The sequence below is a fragment of the Poeciliopsis prolifica genome, unplaced genomic scaffold, assembly GCF_027474105.1.
Source record: "Poeciliopsis prolifica strain line A6 unplaced genomic scaffold, Auburn_PproV2 SCAFFOLD037, whole genome shotgun sequence".
In the NCBI taxonomy this organism is placed as follows: Eukaryota; Metazoa; Chordata; class Actinopteri; order Cyprinodontiformes; family Poeciliidae; genus Poeciliopsis; species Poeciliopsis prolifica.
In genome coordinates, this window is record NW_026562412.1 from 372,615 (window position 1) to 390,642 (window position 18,028).

The 18,028-nt window shown below is 47.8% G+C and overlaps 2 protein-coding genes across 11 annotated transcripts in view; both read left to right on the top strand.

Moving 5' to 3' along the window:
- Positions 1-11,476, top strand: part of LOC129374665 (apoptosis-stimulating of p53 protein 1-like) — a 44,698-nt gene extending 33,222 nt beyond the window's left edge. For 7 of the 9 annotated variants that reach the window (XM_055053183.1, XM_055053186.1, XM_055053185.1 and 4 more), the window contains 12 exons: positions 6,394-6,461; positions 7,036-7,219; positions 7,715-7,933; positions 8,009-8,140; positions 8,290-8,440; positions 9,264-9,301; positions 9,380-9,705; positions 9,779-9,916; positions 10,074-10,207; positions 10,321-10,487; positions 10,563-10,762; positions 10,840-11,476. In XM_055053183.1, the coding sequence (XP_054909158.1) occupies positions 6,394-6,461; positions 7,036-7,219; positions 7,715-7,933; positions 8,009-8,140; positions 8,290-8,440; positions 9,264-9,301; positions 9,380-9,705; positions 9,779-9,916; positions 10,074-10,207; positions 10,321-10,487; positions 10,563-10,762; positions 10,840-10,881 (1,799 nt within the window). In that variant the 3' untranslated portion in view covers positions 10,882-11,476. Of the gene's footprint in view, positions 1-6,393; positions 6,462-7,035; positions 7,220-7,714; positions 7,934-8,008; positions 8,141-8,289; positions 8,441-9,263; positions 9,302-9,379; positions 9,706-9,778; positions 9,991-10,073; positions 10,208-10,320; positions 10,488-10,562; positions 10,763-10,839 lie in introns of those variants that run through there. The other 2 variants (XM_055053184.1, XM_055053190.1) reach the window with 2 other exon arrangements.
- A 1,068-nt stretch (positions 11,477-12,544) lies between these two features.
- sdsl (serine dehydratase-like) lies at positions 12,545-17,953 on the top strand. Of its 2 annotated transcripts, none has more exons than XM_055053376.1 (9): positions 12,545-12,775; positions 13,862-14,024; positions 14,095-14,131; positions 14,199-14,338; positions 14,425-14,513; positions 14,581-14,814; positions 16,642-16,772; positions 16,841-16,927; positions 17,483-17,953. In XM_055053376.1, the coding sequence occupies exons 2-9, from the start codon at positions 13,878-13,880 to the stop codon at positions 17,584-17,586; spliced, it is 969 nt and encodes a 322-aa protein (XP_054909351.1). In that variant the 5' UTR covers positions 12,545-12,775; positions 13,862-13,877; the 3' UTR covers positions 17,587-17,953. The 2 variants fall into 2 exon arrangements, with proteins under 2 accessions (XP_054909351.1, XP_054909352.1); XM_055053377.1 differs by lacking the exon at positions 12,545-12,775 and adding an exon at positions 12,815-13,247.
- The last annotated feature ends 75 nt before the right edge of the window (positions 17,954-18,028 follow it).

Below are 18,028 nucleotides of genomic sequence, written 5' to 3' on the forward strand. Positions count from 1 at the left end.
TGTCTCTAGTTGTCTCTGGTTGTCTTTAGTTGTCTCTGGTTGTCTTTAGTTGTCTCTGGTTGTCTTCAGTTGTCTCTGGTTGTCTTTAGTTGTCTCCAATTGTCTCTGGTTGTCTTCAGTTGTCTCTGGTTGTCTTTAGTTGTCTCTAGTTGTCTCTGGTTGTCTTTAGTTGTCTCTGGTTGTCTTTAGTTGTCTCCAATTGTCTCTGGTTGTCTTCAGTTGTCTCTGGTTGTCTCTAGTTGTCTCTGGTTGTCTTCAGTTTTCTCTGGTTGTCTTTAGTTGTCTCTAGTTGTCTCTGGTTGTCTTTAGTTGTCTCTGGTTGTCTTTAGTTGTCTCTGGTTGTCTTCAGTTTTCTCTGGTTGTCTTTAGTTGTCTCTAGTTGTCTCTGGTTGTCTTTAGTTGTCTCCAATTGTCTCTGGTTGTCTTCAGTTGTCTCTGGTTGTCTTTAGTTGTCTCTGGTTGTCTTTAGTTGTCTCCATTTGTCTCTGGTTGTCTTTAGTTGTCTCTGGTTGTCTTTAGTTGTCTCTGGTTGTCTTTAGTTGTCTCTGGTTGTCTTCAGTTTTCTCTGGTTGTCTTTAGTTGTCTCTAGTTGTCTCTGGTTGTCTTTAGTTGTCTCCAATTGTCTCTGGTTGTCTTTAGTTGTCTCCAATTGTCTCTGGTTGTCTTCAGTTGTCTCTGGTTGTCTTTAGTTGTCTCTAGTTGTCTCTGGTTGTCTTTAGTTGTCTCTGGTTGTCTTTAGTTGTCTCCAATTGTCTCTGGTTGTCTTCAGTTGTCTCTGGTTGTCTTCAGTTGTCTCTGGTTGTCTTTAGTTGTCTCTGGTTGTCGTTAGTTGTCTCTTGTTGTCTTTAGTTGTCTCTGGTTGTCTTCAGTTGTCTCTGGTTGTCTTTAGTTGTCTCTGGTTGTCTTTAGTTGTCTCTGGTTGTCTTTAGTTGTCTCTGGTTGTCTTCAGTTGTCTCTGGTTGTCTTTAGTTGTCTCTGGTTGTCTTTAGTTGTCTCCAATTGTCTCTGGTTGTCTTCAGTTGTCTCTGGTTGTCTTTAGTTGTCTCTGCTTGTCTCTAGTTGTCTCTGCTTGTCTCCAGTTGTCTCTGGTTGTCTTTAGTTGTCTCTGGTTGTCTCTAGTTGTCTCTGCTTGTCTTCAGTTGTCTCTATTTATCTCCAGTTGTCTCTGGTTGTCTGTAGTTGTCTCTGGTTGTCTCTGCTTGTCTCCAGTTGTCTCTGGTTGTCTTTAGTTGTCTCTGGTTGTCTCTAGTTGTCTCTGCTTGTCTCCAGTTGTCTCTATTTGTCTCCAGTTGTCTCTGGTTGTCTTTAGTTGTCTCTGGTTGTCTCTAGTTGTCTCTGCTTGTCTTCAGTTGTCTCTATTTATCTCCAGTTGTCTCTGGTTGTCTGTAGTTGTCTCTGGTTGTCTCTAGTTGTCTCTGCTTGTCTCCAATTGTCTCTGGTTGTCTCCAGTTGTCTCTGGTTGTCTCCAGTTGTCTCTGGTTGTCTGTAGTTGTCCCTGGTTGTCTCTAGTTGTCTCTGGTTGTCTGTAGTTGTCTCTGGTTGTCTCTAGTTGTCTCTGCTTGTCTCCAGTTGTCTTTGGTTGTCTTCAGTTGTCTCTGCTTGTCTCTTGTTGTCTTCAGTTGTCTCTATTTATCTCCAGTTGTCTCTGGTTGTCTTTAGTTGTCTCTGGTTGTCTCCAGTTGTCTCTATTTGTCTCCAGTTGTCTCTGGTTGTCTTTAGTTGTCTCCAATTGTCTCTGGTTGTCTTCAGTTGTCTCTGGTTGTCTTTAGTTGTCTCTGGTTGTCTTCAGTTGTCTCTGGTTGTCTTTAGTTGTCTCCAATTGTCTCTGGTTGTCTTCAGTTGTCTCTGGTTGTCTTTAGTTGTCTCTAGTTGTCTCTGGTTGTCTTTAGTTGTCTCTGGTTGTCTTTAGTTGTCTCCAATTGTCTCTGGTTGTCTTCAGTTGTCTCTGGTTGTCTCTAGTTGTCTCTGGTTGTCTTTAGTTGTCTCTGGTTGTCTCTAGTTGTCTCTGGTTGTCTTTAGTTGTCTCTAGTTGTCTCTGGTTGTCTTTAGTTGTCTCTGGTTGTCTTTAGTTGTCTCTGGTTGTCTTCAGTTGTCTCTGGTTGTCTTTAGTTGTCTCCAATTGTCTCTGGTTGTCTTCAGTTGTCTCTGGTTGTCTTTAGTTGTCTCTAGTTGTCTCTGGTTGTCTTTAGTTGTCTCCAATTGTCTCTGGTTGTCTTCAGTTGTCTCTGGTTGTCTCTAGTTGTCTCTGGTTGTCTTCAGTTTTCTCTGGTTGTCTTTAGTTGTCTCTAGTTGTCTCTGGTTGTCTTTAGTTGTCTCTGGTTGTCTTTAGTTGTCTCTGGTTGTCTCTAGTTGTCTCTGGTTGTCTTTAGTTGTCTCTAGTTGTCTCTGGTTGTCTTTAGTTGTCTCTGGTTGTCTTTAGTTGTCTCTGGTTGTCTTCAGTTGTCTCTGGTTGTCTCTAGTTGTCTCTGGTTGTCTTTAGTTGTCTCTAGTTGTCTCTGGTTGTCTTTAGTTGTCTCTGGTTGTCTTTAGTTGTCTCTGGTTGTCTTCAGTTGTCTCTGGTTGTCTTTAGTTGTCTCCAATTGTCTCTGGTTGTCTTCAGTTGTCTCTGGTTGTCTTTAGTTGTCTCTGGTTGTCTCTGGTTGTCTTTAGTTGTCTCTGGTTGTCTTTAGTTGTCTCCAATTGTCTCTGGTTGTCTTTAGTTGTCTCTGGTTGTCTCTAGTTGTCTCTGGTTGTCTCTTCAGTTGTCTCTGGTTGTCTTTAGTTGTCTCTAGTTGTCTCTGGTTGTCTTTAGTTGTCTCTGGTTGTCTTTAGTTGTCTCTGGTTGTCTTCAGTTTTCTCTGGTTGTCTTTAGTTGTCTCTAGTTGTCTCTGGTTGTCTTTAGTTGTCTCCAATTGTCTCTGGTTGTCTTCAGTTGTCTCTGGTTGTCTTTAGTTGTCTCTGGTTGTCTTTAGTTGTCTCCATTTGTCTCTGGTTGTCTTTAGTTGTCTCTGGTTGTCTTTAGTTGTCTCTGGTTGTCTTTAGTTGTCTCTGGTTGTCTTCAGTTTTCTCTGGTTGTCTTTAGTTGTCTCTAGTTGTCTCTGGTTGTCTTTAGTTGTCTCCAATTGTCTCTGGTTGTCTTTAGTTGTCTCCAATTGTCTCTGGTTGTCTTCAGTTGTCTCTGGTTGTCTTTAGTTGTCTCTAGTTGTCTCTGGTTGTCTTTAGTTGTCTCTGGTTGTCTTTAGTTGTCTCCAATTGTCTCTGGTTGTCTTCAGTTGTCTCTGGTTGTCTCTAGTTGTCTCTGGTTGTCTTCAGTTTTCTCTGGTTGTCTTTAGTTGTCTCTAGTTGTCTCTGGTTGTCTTTAGTTGTCTCTGGTTGTCTAGTTGTCTCTGGTTGTCTCTAGTTGTCTCTGGTTGTCTTTAGTTGTCTCTAGTTGTCTCTGGTTGTCTTTAGTTGTCTCTGGTTGTCTTTAGTTGTCTCTGGTTGTCTTCAGTTGTCTCTGGTTGTCTTTAGTTGTCTCCAATTGTCTCTGGTTGTCTTCAGTTGTCTCTGGTTGTCTTTAGTTGTCTCTAGTTGTCTCTGGTTGTCTTCAGTTGTCTCTGGTTGTCTTTAGTTGTCTCCAATTGTCTCTGGTTGTCTTCAGTTGTCTCTGGTTGTCTCTAGTTGTCTCTGGTTGTCTTCAGTTTTCTCTGGTTGTCTTTAGTTGTCTCTAGTTGTCTCTGGTTGTCTTTAGTTGTCTCTGGTTGTCTTTAGTTGTCTCTGGTTGTCTCTAGTTGTCTCTGGTTGTCTTTAGTTGTCTCTAGTTGTCTCTGGTTGTCTTTAGTTGTCTCTGGTTGTCTTTAGTTGTCTCTGGTTGTCTTCAGTTGTCTCTGGTTGTCTTTAGTTGTCTCCAATTGTCTCTGGTTGTCTTCAGTTGTCTCTGGTTGTCTTTAGTTGTCTCTAGTTGTCTCTGGTTGTCTTCAGTTGTCTCTGGTTGTCTTTAGTTGTCTCCAATTGTCTCTGGTTGTCTTCAGTTGTCTCTGGTTGTCTTTAGTTGTCTCTAGTTGTCTCTGGTTGTCTTTAGTTGTCTCTGGTTGTCTTTAGTTGTCTCCAATTGTCTCTGGTTGTCTTCAGTTGTCTCTGGTTGTCTTCAGTTGTCTCTGGTTGTCGTTAGTTGTCTCTGGTTGTCTTCAGTTGTCTCTGGTTGTCTTTAGTTGTCTCCAATTGTCTCTGGTTGTCTTCAGTTGTCTCTGGTTGTCTTTAGTTGTCTCTGGTTGTCTTTAGTTGTCTCCATTTGTCTCTGGTTGTCTTTAGTTGTCTCTGGTTGTCTTTAGTTGTCTCTGGTTGTCTTTAGTTGTCTCTGGTTGTCTTCAGTTTTCTCTGGTTGTCTTTAGTTGTCTCTAGTTGTCTCTGGTTGTCTTTAGTTGTCTCCAATTGTCTCTGGTTGTCTTTAGTTGTCTCCAATTGTCTCTGGTTGTCTTCAGTTGTCTCTGGTTGTCTCTAGTTGTCTCTGGTTGTCTTCAGTTTTCTCTGGTTGTCTTTAGTTGTCTCTAGTTGTCTCTGGTTGTCTTTAGTTGTCTCTGGTTGTCTTTAGTTGTCTCTGGTTGTCTCTAGTTGTCTCTGGTTGTCTTTAGTTGTCTCTAGTTGTCTCTGGTTGTCTTTAGTTGTCTCTGGTTGTCTTTAGTTGTCTCTGGTTGTCTTCAGTTGTCTCTGGTTGTCTTTAGTTGTCTCCAATTGTCTCTGGTTGTCTTCAGTTGTCTCTGGTTGTCTTTAGTTGTCTCTAGTTGTCTCTGGTTGTCTTCAGTTGTCTCTGGTTGTCTTTAGTTGTCTCCAATTGTCTCTGGTTGTCTTCAGTTGTCTCTGGTTGTCCTTAGTTGTCTCTAGTTGTCTCTGGTTGTCTTTAGTTGTCTCTGGTTGTCTTTAGTTGTCTCCAATTGTCTCTGGTTGTCTTCAGTTGTCTCTGGTTGTCTTCAGTTGTCTCTGGTTGTCTTCAGTTGTCTCTGGTTGTCGTTAGTTGTCTCTGGTTGTCTTCAGTTGTCTCTGGTTGTCTTTAGTTGTCTCTGGTTGTCTTTAGTTGTCTCCAATTGTCTCTGGTTGTCTTCAGTTGTCTCTGGTTGTCTTTAGTTGTCTCTGGTTGTCTTTAGTTGTCTCCATTTGTCTCTGGTTGTCTTTAGTTGTCTCTGGTTGTCTTTAGTTGTCTCTGGTTGTCTTTAGTTGTCTCTGGTTGTCTTCAGTTTTCTCTGGTTGTCTTTAGTTGTCTCTAGTTGTCTCTGGTTGTCTTTAGTTGTCTCCAATTGTCTCTGGTTGTCTTCAGTTGTCTCTGGTTGTCTTTAGTTGTCTCTGGTTGTCTTCAGTTGTCTCTGGTTGTCTTTAGTTGTCTCTGGTTGTCTTCAGTTGTCTCTGGTTGTCTTTAGTTGTCTCCAATTGTCTCTGGTTGTCTTCAGTTGTCTCTGGTTGTCTTTAGTTGTCTCTGTTTGTCTTCAGTTGTCTCTGGTTGTCTTCAGTTGTCTCTTGTTGTCTTTAGTTGTCTCTGGTTGTCTTCAGTTGTCTCTGGTTGTCTTTAGTTGTCTCTGGTTGTCTTTAGTTGTCTCCATTTGTCTCTGGTTGTCTTTAGTTGTCTCTGGTTGTCTTTAGTTGTCTCTGGTTGTCTTTAGTTGTCTCTGGTTGTCTTCAGTTTTCTCTGGTTGTCTTTAGTTGTCTCTAGTTGTCTCTGGTTGTCTTTAGTTGTCTCCAATTGTCTCTGGTTGTCTTCAGTTGTCTCTGGTTGTCTTTAGTTGTCTCTGGTTGTCTTCAGTTGTCTCTGGTTGTCTTTAGTTGTCTCTGGTTGTCTTCAGTTGTCTCTGGTTGTCTTTAGTTGTCTCTGGTTGTCTTTAGTTGTCTCCAATTGTCTCTGGTTGTCTTCAGTTGTCTCTGGTTGTCTTTAGTTGTCTCTGTTTGTCTTCAGTTGTCTCTGGTTGTCTTCAGTTGTCTCTTGTTGTCTTTAGTTGTCTCTGGTTGTCTTCAGTTGTCTCTGGTTGTCTTTAGTTGTCTCTGGTTGTCTTTAGTTGTCTCTGGTTGTCTTTAGTTGTCTCTGGTTGTCTCTGGTTGTCTTCAGTTTTCTCTGGTTGTCTTTAGTTGTCTCTAGTTGTCTCTGGTTGTCTTTAGTTGTCTCTGGTTGTCTTTAGCTGTCTCCAATTGTCTCTGGTTGTCTTTAGTTGTCTCTGGTTGTCATCAGTTGTCTCTGGTTGTCTTCAGTTGTCTCTGGTTGTCTTTAGTTGTCTCTGGTTGTCTTCAGTTGTCTCTGGTTGTCTTTAGTTGTCTCTGGTTGTCTTTAGTTGTCTCCAATTGTCTCTGGTTGTCTTCAGTTTTCTCTGGTTGTCTTTAGTTGTCTCTGCTTGTCTCTGGTGAATGTACAGGCTGTTTCTTGACCTGGTTGTCTTTCTTCTGTTTCCTGTCCAGTCAGTGACGCTCCGTGGCCCAACATCAGCCTGACTGAAGCCGACTGGAGGACCTGCAGTCCAGAACCGGTACCGTTTGTTCTTCTGACCCAGACTGTTCGCTCTGTCTGACAGGAAACCGGATCCCACAAGCTGTTCCAGTTCCCTAAGCATTTGGAGAGCACTGTGCTTCTAAGCCCCGCCCCCGTGGCGATGTCATGGCTTTGTGAGCTTCTGATAGGCTGATTCTCACTCTGTTTTTGTCTCCTGGTTTTGTCCCTCCATCCCTATTGTAACGCATGATGGTGGTGGCAGCATCATGCCGTGGGGCTGTGTTGCTAGACAGTCGGGTCCAAACGGGTTTTCTGGTTTGGACCCGACTGGAAGGTTCTGTGAGGAAGGACCAGTTCCAGTGGTTCTGTGAGTAAGAATGGACTTGATCCTGGTGCTAAAGGTTAAAGGTCAACTTTAATGAAATGGTTGAAAGGTTTTTATGATGCAGAACTTTTCTGGATCCAGAACCAGCTTGGTAAACTGGACCTGAACCAGGTGGTTCAGTCCGGTTTCATGTCAGATGGGGAGTATGTAAACATCTGGTGCCAGCTGGTTGATGCATGTAGTGGTTGCTATGGAGACGCAGTGAGTCAGGTTCTGGTCCTCCCAGCAGCTGCGACCCTCCGGCTACGGGACGTACCCCAGCACCGCCCACCAGGCCCAGCAGGCCCAGCAGGCCCACCACTGCAGCTCCCTGCCGCGCTCGGCGCCTGGTACGCTGGGCTGGCCCCGCCCCCCCGCTGGCTCCTCCTCCTCGTCTTCATCGCCACAGCGTGTCCCCAACCAGAACCCAGGTACCGCCCAGAGACTCAGACGGGAAATACTGATGTAATAATTATGATTGGGCTGGTACCAGAGAGTCCAATCCCTGGTACCCCATCAGAACCAGAGTTCTGCAATAGAACCCTAAGAATCTCCTTCTTCAGTCAGATGCTTTCTTTGTAACCGCTGCAACACAGACCGCTACAGGAGAAACTTCTTCACATATTTATTTTTCTCATATTTCTCATGTTCATTTCCATTGTAATTTCATATTCTCTGAAATCCATAGAAAACAATGAAAACATGACAATATTTAATAGAAAACAGTCTAGCGTTGACATGTTTAGCTAACAGCTAGCGTCTAGCTAACAGCTGGGTCCTCGCTAACCACGAGGGTTCTTTTAACAGCTGTACTTTCACTGACAGTTAGCATTTGGCTAACAGACAGTGCTTGGATAACAGCTGGAGTTTAGCTAACAGCTAGCTAGTCGTCAGGTATTGGCAGCTGGTTCTGGTTCTGTGTCCAGGTTCTGCATCGTCCTCCCCGCTGTCCCTCCAGTCGGAGCGGACCGACCCCCCTCCTGCGGTGGCGGTGCGTCCCTACGTCCCGGAGCCGCCGTCCAGGCCGCAGTCCCCTAGGAAGGGCCCCGCCACCATGAACAGCAGCTCCATCTACAGCATGTACCTGCACCAGCCTCAGGCCAAGAACCCGGGCCCTCTTGGGAACCGGGCCGCCGTCAGGGCAGGTCGGAACCGCCTCAGAACCGCCGCGGGTCTGACCGGGCCGACCACCCGTCCCACCGTCTGCTCTGTCTCCACAGTCTACGGGAAGCCCGTGGTCCCGTCCTCGGCCCCCGTCCCGCAGGATGAAGCCAGAGACGGCGCGGTCCTTCCTCCGCCCGGCGTGGACGGCTTCCCTCGTCCCCTCAGCCCCACCAAGCTGATGCCCGTCGGTGGGTTCCCCGCTCCATCTGCTCCTCTCACACAGGACCTAACTTAGGTTGCCATGGTGATAGGCCCGGTCAGACTGACTGGCGGTTCTGGTGGTTAACTGGACCTTCATCAGGAAACCACAGCTCATCCTGGTCTGCTGTCTCCTCAGCCCACTCGCAGCTGCGGTACCAGAACGACGCCGACCTTGAGGTTCTGCGGCGCCGTCTCAGCAACGCTCCACGGCCCCTGAAGAAGAGAAGCTCCATCACCGAACCCGAGGGCCCCCAGGGGCCCAACATCCAGAAGCTGCTGTACCAGCGGTGAGTCCAGCGTCTCGGTGGAAACCACCATCCAGCTAATGTGCAAATAGAGGAGCTAATTCTTGGCTAATTTACTCGGCTGTTTTGACATCTGTGATGAAGTTAGGGTCTGAATTCTTCACAGTATATTTAGCTTCTACTAAATAACATGTTTTTATAATGCTGAAGCATTATCTAATGTAACAAATCAATCCTCCAGCTGCAGCTGATCCAGAAGCTGCTGCTCCTGTTCTCACTAGAACCAGGAAGATAGAGACATAACAGCAGTTTTAAAGTCCCTCCACTGGCTCCCTGTAGCTCAAAGAATAGACTTTAAAATACTGTTGTTAGTTTATAAATCACTGAACGGTTTAGCACCACAATACATTAAAGATCTGCTGTTGTTGTATCAACCTTCCAGACTCTCAGGTTCTGGTTCTGGTTCTGCTCTGCATCCCCAGAACCAGAACCAAGAGAGGAGAAGCAGCTTTCAGCATCTATGCACCAAACATCTGGAACAAACTTCCAGAAAACTGTAAAACAGCAGAAACCCTGACTTCCTTTAAATCTCAACTAAACACACACCTGTTTAGATTTTTATTAGAAATGTAATATGTAACAATGTATTGTCTATTATATGATGCATGACTTTGTGTTCATGATGTAAAGCACTTTGAAATGCCTTGCTGCTGAAATGTGCTATACAAATAACATTTGATTTGATTGATAGCATTAGCAGAGCTAGCATTAGCAGAGCTAGCATTAGCAGAGCTAGCATTAGCATCTACAGCATGCGTTGGCCACTGCTGCAGATTGGGGCTGATGAAGGTGTTTTATGGTGCAGGTTCAACACGCTGGCTGGAGGCATGGAGGGCGGTTCTGGTAGGACTCGGTTGAGGTTCTGTTGAGGTTCTGGACTCGGTCGTTCCAGGGGCTCAGAATTGTTCTCCTCTGTTCCAGGGAACCCTTTCTACCAGCCGGACGGGCTTCTTGGGGATGGGGACGGCGTCCGTTCAGCCAACGGGAGCCTGGACCAGGGAGACAAGGCAGTACCCAGAGAGGTCAAAGGTCAGGACCTGAGCTCAGAGTCCTGCCACTCCTCTCCACCCTCCGTTACTACGGAAACACCAATAGAAACAGAAAGCACCACCAACCCGCCTCCCTCAACACAACCCGGCTCTCCTCCAGAACCAGAGAGGTCCGAGGTCCAGAACCAGAACCAGGGAGGTACTGGCTCTGCTTACGGGTCACTTCCAGCACCTGCTGCTCTCCCTTCAGGTGCAAAGGTACATATTGACCCAGACTCCCTCAGGCGCTGCCACCTTGTCACCATGGTCACCAGGTTGCTTGTGTCTCCAGGTGAAGCGGACCAACCTGAAGAAGCCGTCCTCAGAGCGAACAGGTCATGGCCTGAGGGTCAAGTTCAACCCCCTGGCTCTGCTGCTGGACGCCTCATTGGAGGGAGAGTTCGACCTGGTCCAGAGGGTCATCTACGAGGTACCGCCTGGTTCCACCCAGAGGTTCCTCTGGTTCCTTTGGTTCCAGTCCAAACAATTTGCAGGGACTCAAAGGTTTCTTGTTTTTGGAGCCACAGATGTTTCTGGTTTTCTTGCAGGCTGACCTGACCTCTGACCCTAGACTCTGGCTCTTGCAGGTGGAGAATCCCAGCATGCCCAACGACGAAGGCATCACTCCTCTTCACAACGCCGTGTGCGCCGGTCATCACCACATCGTCAAGTTCTTGTTGGACTTTGGAGTGAACGTGAACGCGGCCGACAGCGACGGCTGGTCAGTTCCTCCTCTGTCCTCTGGACCGCCATCTTGGGGTCATCATATTGTCTCTAGGGGCTGTCAGGGGTCATCAGGGGTCATCTAATAGTCTCTTCCTGTCTGTCGCGCAGGACTCCGCTGCACTGCGCCGCTTCCTGCAACAGCGTCCATCTCTGTAAGATGCTGGTGGAGTCAGGCGCCGCCATCTTCGCCACCACCATCAGCGACGTGGAGACGGCGGCCGACAAGTGTGAGGAGATGGAGGAGGGCTTCAGCCAGTGCTCCCAGTTCCTCTACGGTGGGTGGAGCTGGAGACGTCCAGGTACCGGCGCCGTGTCCGGACTCACCTGTCCGTCCGCTTCGTCCTCCGCAGGCGTCCAGGAGAAGCTGGGCGTCATGAACAAGGGGGCGGCGTACACGCTGTGGGACTATGCCGCGCAGCGGGACGACGAGCTGTCCTTCGGCGAGGGCGACGCCGTCACCGTGCTGCGTCGCCATGACGATACCGAGACGGACTGGTGGTGGGCCAGGCTGGACGACCGCGAGGGATACGTGGCGAGGAACCTGTTGGGGGTGAGACAGCCTTCCTCACCAGGCTGATCCTGGCTTCCTCAGGATCAGCCTGTAATGACCTGTTGACCTCTCTGCAGCTGTACCCACGGATCAAACCCAGACAGAGGTCACTGGCCTGAAGTCCGGCCCCATGAGGAAGAGGAGGAGTGTAGGGCTGGTTCTGAGAGGAAGCAGCAAAGCACATGTTGACCTTCAGCAGCCCACTAACGGCTCTTCCTCTCTTGACCTCTGAGGTCAAGATGAAGGGCAGAGGAAGATGACCCAGGGTGTGTCAGGTTGGAAGGTCACCTGAAGAATCAGAGGAAGGAAACAGGAAGTGAAGATGACGGTTTAATGAAGCGGTCTGCATCTGTTCATAAGAGGTTCTGGGTCACATTCAGTCAGAACGTCGGATCTGAGTCGTTCTGGGCTTCTGAACCTTCTCTGCTGCTTGTTGCCATGTTTTATTTTCCTTCATGTTGCTTCATTTAGCCAACCTTTGCTTTTCTCATTACAATCAGTTCTGTTACTGTGGAGACTCTGCTGCCATCCAGTGGACAGATTTATGTATGGGCTGGATCAGCAGCTCCACCTGCTGGACTGGATGTGCCTGAATTTTATGTTCACATTAATATTTTTATTTTACAAGCATTTTGTTTCCAGATGCTGCTTTATGACCGGTTGAGATGCATTATTAAAGTCAAATAAAACATTAAGAATTGTGTTTAAAACTCACCGATTCTCAGACTTTCAAGCTTTCCTTCAGTGTTTCAGAAACATCCAGTATTTATGTCAACACAGACACTACGGTCAGAAAACTGCTCAGAACATTACTGGACAGATTTCTCTTTATTGCTTTAAATATGAAACAAATTAACATTTCTGTTCATCTGGTTCTGATTAAACTTCCTATGAAATATTTTGCATTTTGAGGCAAAACTTCCATTCAAACACACACACTCCACACACACACTCCACACACACACACTCCACACACACTCCACACACACACTCCACACACACTCCACACACACACACACTCCACACACACTCCACACACACACACTCCACACACACTCCACACACACACACTCCACACACACACACTCCACACACACTCCACACACACACACTCCACACACACTCCACACACACACACTCCACACACACTCCACACACACACTCCACACACACACTCCACACACACTCCACACACACACACTCCACACACACACACTCCTCACACACACACACTCCACACACACACACACTCCACACACACACTCCACACACACACACTCCACACACACACACACTCCACACACACTCCACACACACACTCCACACACACACACTCCTCACACACACACACTCCACACACACACACACTCCACACACACACACTCCACACACACACACTCCACACACACACACACTCCACACACTACACACACACACTCCACACACACACACTCCACACACACACACTCCACACACACTCCACACACACACACTCACACACACACACACTCCACACACACACTCACTCCACACACACACACTCCACACACACACACTCCACACACACACACTCCACACACACACACTCCACACACACTCACTCCACACACACACACTCCACACACACTCCACACACACACACTCCACACACACACACTCCACACACACACTCACTCCACACACACACACTCCACACACACACACTCCACACACACACACACTCCACACACACACTCACTCCACACACACACACTCCACACACACACTCACTCCACACACACACTACACACACACTCCACACACACACTCACTCCACACACACACTACACACACACTCCACACACACACACTCCACACACACACACACTCCACATATTTGTCTCTGCATGAAACACGCCTTAATGTGAGATGCGCGCGCACGACAGGAAGTACATGTAATAAACTGCGGACTTTAGATGGTCATAAAAGTTCAGCTTTTCGCTCTGGACTCACCTGTCAGCTGCGCCTCCGCAGGTAAGTTTGGATCATTTAAAACTCTCATTACTACAGGAATCATTTCTGTAGAACTGTTTGTTCTGGTTCTGAAAGCTAAAATATTCGCTTTTATTTGTTTGAAGCCTTTAAATCCCGAGCACATGAAACCTTCAAAATAAAAGCATTGCGAATCTAGGATTTCAACGTAAACTTCTGTCTAGAGTTTTACTTCTTCATTATTGGTGGTAATTGTGGTTATCAGGGAATGATGTTTATCATTAGTTGACAGACAGCGGATAAATATAGTTTTAAGTAAAATAATATTTGAATGAAGACATTTTCTTTAATTTGGAAGTCCAACGGAAGTGCTATATTAATTAGGCTACATGTTACGTGTTTAGCATGCAGCTGGTTCTATATTCAGCTTTTTTTGTCATGTTTCCTCCTGTTAACAGCTTTATTTTCTAAATCATCCTATTACTTATTGAACGTCCTCCGCTCTTCTCCAAACGTGAGTTCATATTAATTGTATTTAATCACCTGTTTCATAACAGGAAGCTATTTGCTAGCTGTGTATAAATCGTGCATATGAAGGAATATTTTATAGTATTGATGAACATGTTTAATGTGCTAACTTACTGTTTATTTGGTCAGTTTTAGATAGAGTTGTTTTGACCAAGTATGGATGCCCCTCCCAACATGGCGAACACGTTAACTAGTTCGCCATCTTGGAAAGGGAGATATCACACCTTACGGCGCCACCATTTCCGTGCTGCGTTCAAAATAAAAGCGCACTTCCGCTTCATGTTTTCTCTACTTCAAGGAGATTTCCAGCAACTTCATATTTAGACTTGTTCTATTTGTGCAGTTGGGGAAATGATGTATCTAAAAAACTTGGAGACATTAAGGAATGCTGAAAAACTCTTTGAAATGAGGAAATCAGGATCCTCTGTATGTGGGAATAATGCAGTGTGGGAATGTGCTCTGTCTCACAGGGCCTGTTGACCGGTGAACCTTTCTAGTTCTGTGGTGACCCCTAGAGGGGTCAGGGTCACACTCAGGGGTCTGGCGGAGGCTGTAGGCCCCAAATCTTCCTTCGAAATCTAAACGTTGTTTTCGTCTCAGACTCATTTTGGGCGGAATGCCGGAGCATTTCCACGTGAACACGCCGCTGCTGGAGAGCGTCAGCATGTCCAAGATGGCGGGCACCGCCGTCTACCTGAAGATGGAGAACTGCCAGCCATCCGGCTCCTTTAAGATCCGCGGCGTAGGACATCTCTGCCAGCAGGTGGGGGCGCCGTCACTCCGCCTGGACCAACTCTGCCTGTCTGCTGCTGACGCTCCGTGTGTTGTTGCAGCTCGCCAGCCGCTCCAAGGGAGTCGTGTGTTCTTCAGGTAACCTCTGACCCGTGACGGCGCCTCGTCCTGCTAACGGGCGTCGTGGTAAAGGGTATCTCTACAGGTGGGAACGCCGGGATGGCCGCTGCCTATGTGGCCCGAAAAATGGGGCTCCCGGCGACCGTGGTGGTGCCGTCCTCCACCCCCCCGCTGATGGTCCGCAGGCTGCAGGAGCAGGGCGCCACCGTCAAGGTCGCCGGGAAGGTCAGAGCCGACCTGCATCAGGAGGCGCCTGACCTGCCGGTCCCCTGACCTCTGAAACCTGGATGTTTGTTGTCTCTAACCGTCAGGTTTGGGACGACGCCAACGCCGAAGCTCTGAGGATGGCGGAGGCGGAGCAGCTGACCTTCGTTCCTCCATTTGATCACCCCCTGCTGTGGTAGGTACCCCCCTGGCCCCTGACCTCTGACCCCTGCTCAGACCCAGCATGTCCCCTGTCTCTCCAGGGAGGGCCACGCCTCGGTGGTGGTGGAGGCGGCGGCCGCCCTGGGCCCCGGGGTCCGGCCCGGCGCTGTGCTGCTGTCGGTGGGGGGCGGGGGCCTGCTGTGCGGCGTCGTCCGCGGCTTGAAGGACGCCGGCTGGGCGGACGTGCCTGTCATCGCTATGGAAACGGTGGGGGCCGACTGCTTCAACGCCGCCATCAAGGCGGGGGAGCTGGTGACTCTGGATGACATCACCAGGTTGGTCCAGCTCTGAGCCCATTGGCTGCTTTTGATTGGCCGATCATGCAGGCCTGGTTGTCGTGGTCGCCTCAGTTGCTATGACAACATACAGATGAGCTTAGATCCTGCAGAACCAGCAGAACCAGTAGATCCTGCAGAACCAGTAGATCCTGCAGAACCAGTAGATCCTGCAGAACCAGCAGAACCAGTAGATCCTGCAGAACCAGTAGATCCTGCAGAACCAGTAGATCCTGCAGAACCAGTAGATCCTGCAGAACCAGCAGAACCAGTAGATCCTGCAGAACCAGTAGATCCTGCAGAACCAGCAGAACCAGTAGATCCTGCAGAACCAGTAGATCCTGCAGAACCAGTAGATCCTGCAGATCCAGCAGAACCAGCAGATCCTGCAGAACCAGTAGATCCTGCAGAACCAGTAGATCCTGCAGAACCAGTAGATCCTGCAGAACCAGTAGATCCTGCAGAACCAGTAGATCCTGCAGAACCAGCAGATCCTGCAGATCCAGCAGAACCAGCAGATCCTGCAGATCCTGCAGAACCAGCAGAACCAGCAGATCCTGCAGAACCAGTAGAACCAGCAGATCCTGCAGAACCAGTAGATCCTGCAGAACCAGCAGATCCTGCAGAACCAGCAGATCCTGCAGAACCAGCAGATCCTGCAGAACCAGTAGATCCTGCAGAACCAGTAGATCCTGCAGAACCAGCAGAACCAGTAGATCCTGCAGAACCAGTAGATCCTGCAGAACCAGCAGAACCAGTAGATCCTGCAGAACCAGTAGATCCTGCAGAACCAGTAGATCCTGCAGAACCAGCAGAACCAGCAGATCCTGCAGAACCAGCAGATCCTGCAGAACCAGCAGATCCTGCAGAACCAGTAGATCCTGCAGAACCAGCAGATCCTGCAGAACCAGCAGATCCAGCAGAACCAGCAGATCCTGCAGATCCAGCAGAACCAGCAGATCCTGCAGATCCAGCAGAACCAGCAGATCCTGCAGATCCTGCAGAACCAGCAGAACCAGCAGATCCTGCAGAACCAGTAGATCCTGCAGAACCAGCAGAACCAGTAGATCCTGCAGAACCAGTAGATCCTGCAGAACCAGTAGATCCTGCAGAACCAGCAGATCCTGCAGATCCAGCAGAACCAGCAGATCCTGCAGAACCAGTAGATCCTGCAGAACCAGTAGATCCTGCAGAACCAGCAGATCCTGCAGAACCAGTAGATCCTGCAGAACCAGCAGATCCTGCAGATCCAGCAGAACCAGCAGATCCTGCAGATCCAGCAGAACCAGCAGATCCTGCAGATCCTGCAGAACCAGCAGAACCAGCAGATCCTGCAGAACCAGTAGAACCAGCAGATCCTGCAGAACCAGCAGATCCTGCAGAACCAGCAGATCCTGCAGAACCAGCAGAACCAGTAGATCCTGCAGAACCAGTAGATCCTGCAGAACCAGCAGATCCTGCAGAACCAGTAGATCCTGCAGAACCAGCAGATCCTGCAGAACCAGCAGATCCTGCAGAACCAGCAGATCCTGCAGAACCAGTAGATCCTGCAGAACCAGCAGATCCTGCAGAACCAGCAGATCCTGCAGAACCAGCAGATCCTGCAGAACCAGCAGATCCTGCAGATCCTGCAGAACCAGCAGATCCTGCAGAACCAGTAGATCCAGCAGAACCAGCAGATCCTGCAGAACCAGTAGATCCTGCAGAACCAGCAGATCCTGCTGTCTGAATAATTATTTCTTGCTTTAGTAAAAGAAAAATGAAGAAGGAAACAGAAGTGTGACTTTAAGAAACACGTCTCCTTCCTGTCTCTGCCTCTGTCCCCAGCGAAGCCAAGTGTCTGGGTGCGAAGACGGTCTGCCGCAGAGCCTTTGAGCTGAGCCAGAGCGGCGAGGCGACCATCATCTCTGAGTTGGTGACGGACCAGGAGGCGCTGAGGGCCGTCCAGATGTTCCTGGGTCAGTGGCTTCCCGCCGCACACATCTGGCTCCGGTTCCGGTTCTGAAGGACGTGTGCTGTGTTCCAGATGAGGAGCGGGTTCTGGTGGAGATGGCGTGCGGAGCAGCGCTGGCCGCCGTCTACAGCGGCCTGATCCCCAGACTGCAGGCCCAAGGCAGGCGGCCGCCGAGCTCATTGTTTTTTCTTTTGCTTTTTATGGTCTTTTTAGCTTCTGTTTTTGTTCTTTTTGATTTTATTTCTATATTTTAGTTTTTAATATATTTATTTTAAATTTTTGTTCATGTATTTATTTTTTTCTATGTATTTTTCTTCATTTTGTGTATGTCTTCAAAAAATGTGTTTTATAATTTATTTTAATAAATTTTATTTTTTATTTCATCTCTTATATATCTATCTGTTTTTAAGTAGTTCATGTGTTTTATTTTAGTTTTCATTAGATGTGTTTTTGTTATTTATGTTTACGTTTTAATTTAGACTTTTTATAAATTTGTGTTCATATTTTTTATTTTTACTTGTTTCATTTTTGTTACTGTTGAGATTTAATTATTACTCATTTATCAAAGAAAACAACACGTAGAGTATATTTGTATTTGCGCATGTCATGACTCAGAAACATTTGGGTATAAAGAAGCTGAGGACCGAACCGGAGCAGAACCTTCATCACGTCTTCAGAACCTGGCCTGTGACCAAATTCTGGTTTGTTTTCCAGGCCGTCTCCCGACTCCCTTGCGCCCCCTGCTGGTGATCGTGTGCGGCGGCAGCAGCATCAACATGGAGCAGCTGATCAGCCTCCAGCAGAAGTTGCAGAGCTAACGCAGTGCATTCTGGGAAATGTGTCACCAGTCTCATTGCTGATCTTAAAGTTGTAATTATTGCTGATTTTCATGAGTGAAGAATCTCCGCCTGCAGTTCACCTTCTTCCCACAGGGTGGTGCTGTAAAGTCTGGTCGGTTGCTATGACAACAGGAAGGCGACGCTCTGACGAGGCCGTCAGCGGCTATAAATAGGAAGTCAGCAGGAGAAGCTGTGGCTGAAATGTTCTGGAACTTCAGAACCAGAATGTTGAGTCCATGTTGTCCCGCGGGACCAGTCTAGAACGGATCCAGTTCGGCTAAAGGAAATCCGCTTCATCCTTTTCGTGTTTATCTATCAGTTTATTAAAAGACAAAGAAAAGCTCAACGCTTTTGGCTCACAGAGATTTATTTTCTACACTCACTTCATCAGTTAGAAAGCTAAAGATTTTGTTTTAAACCT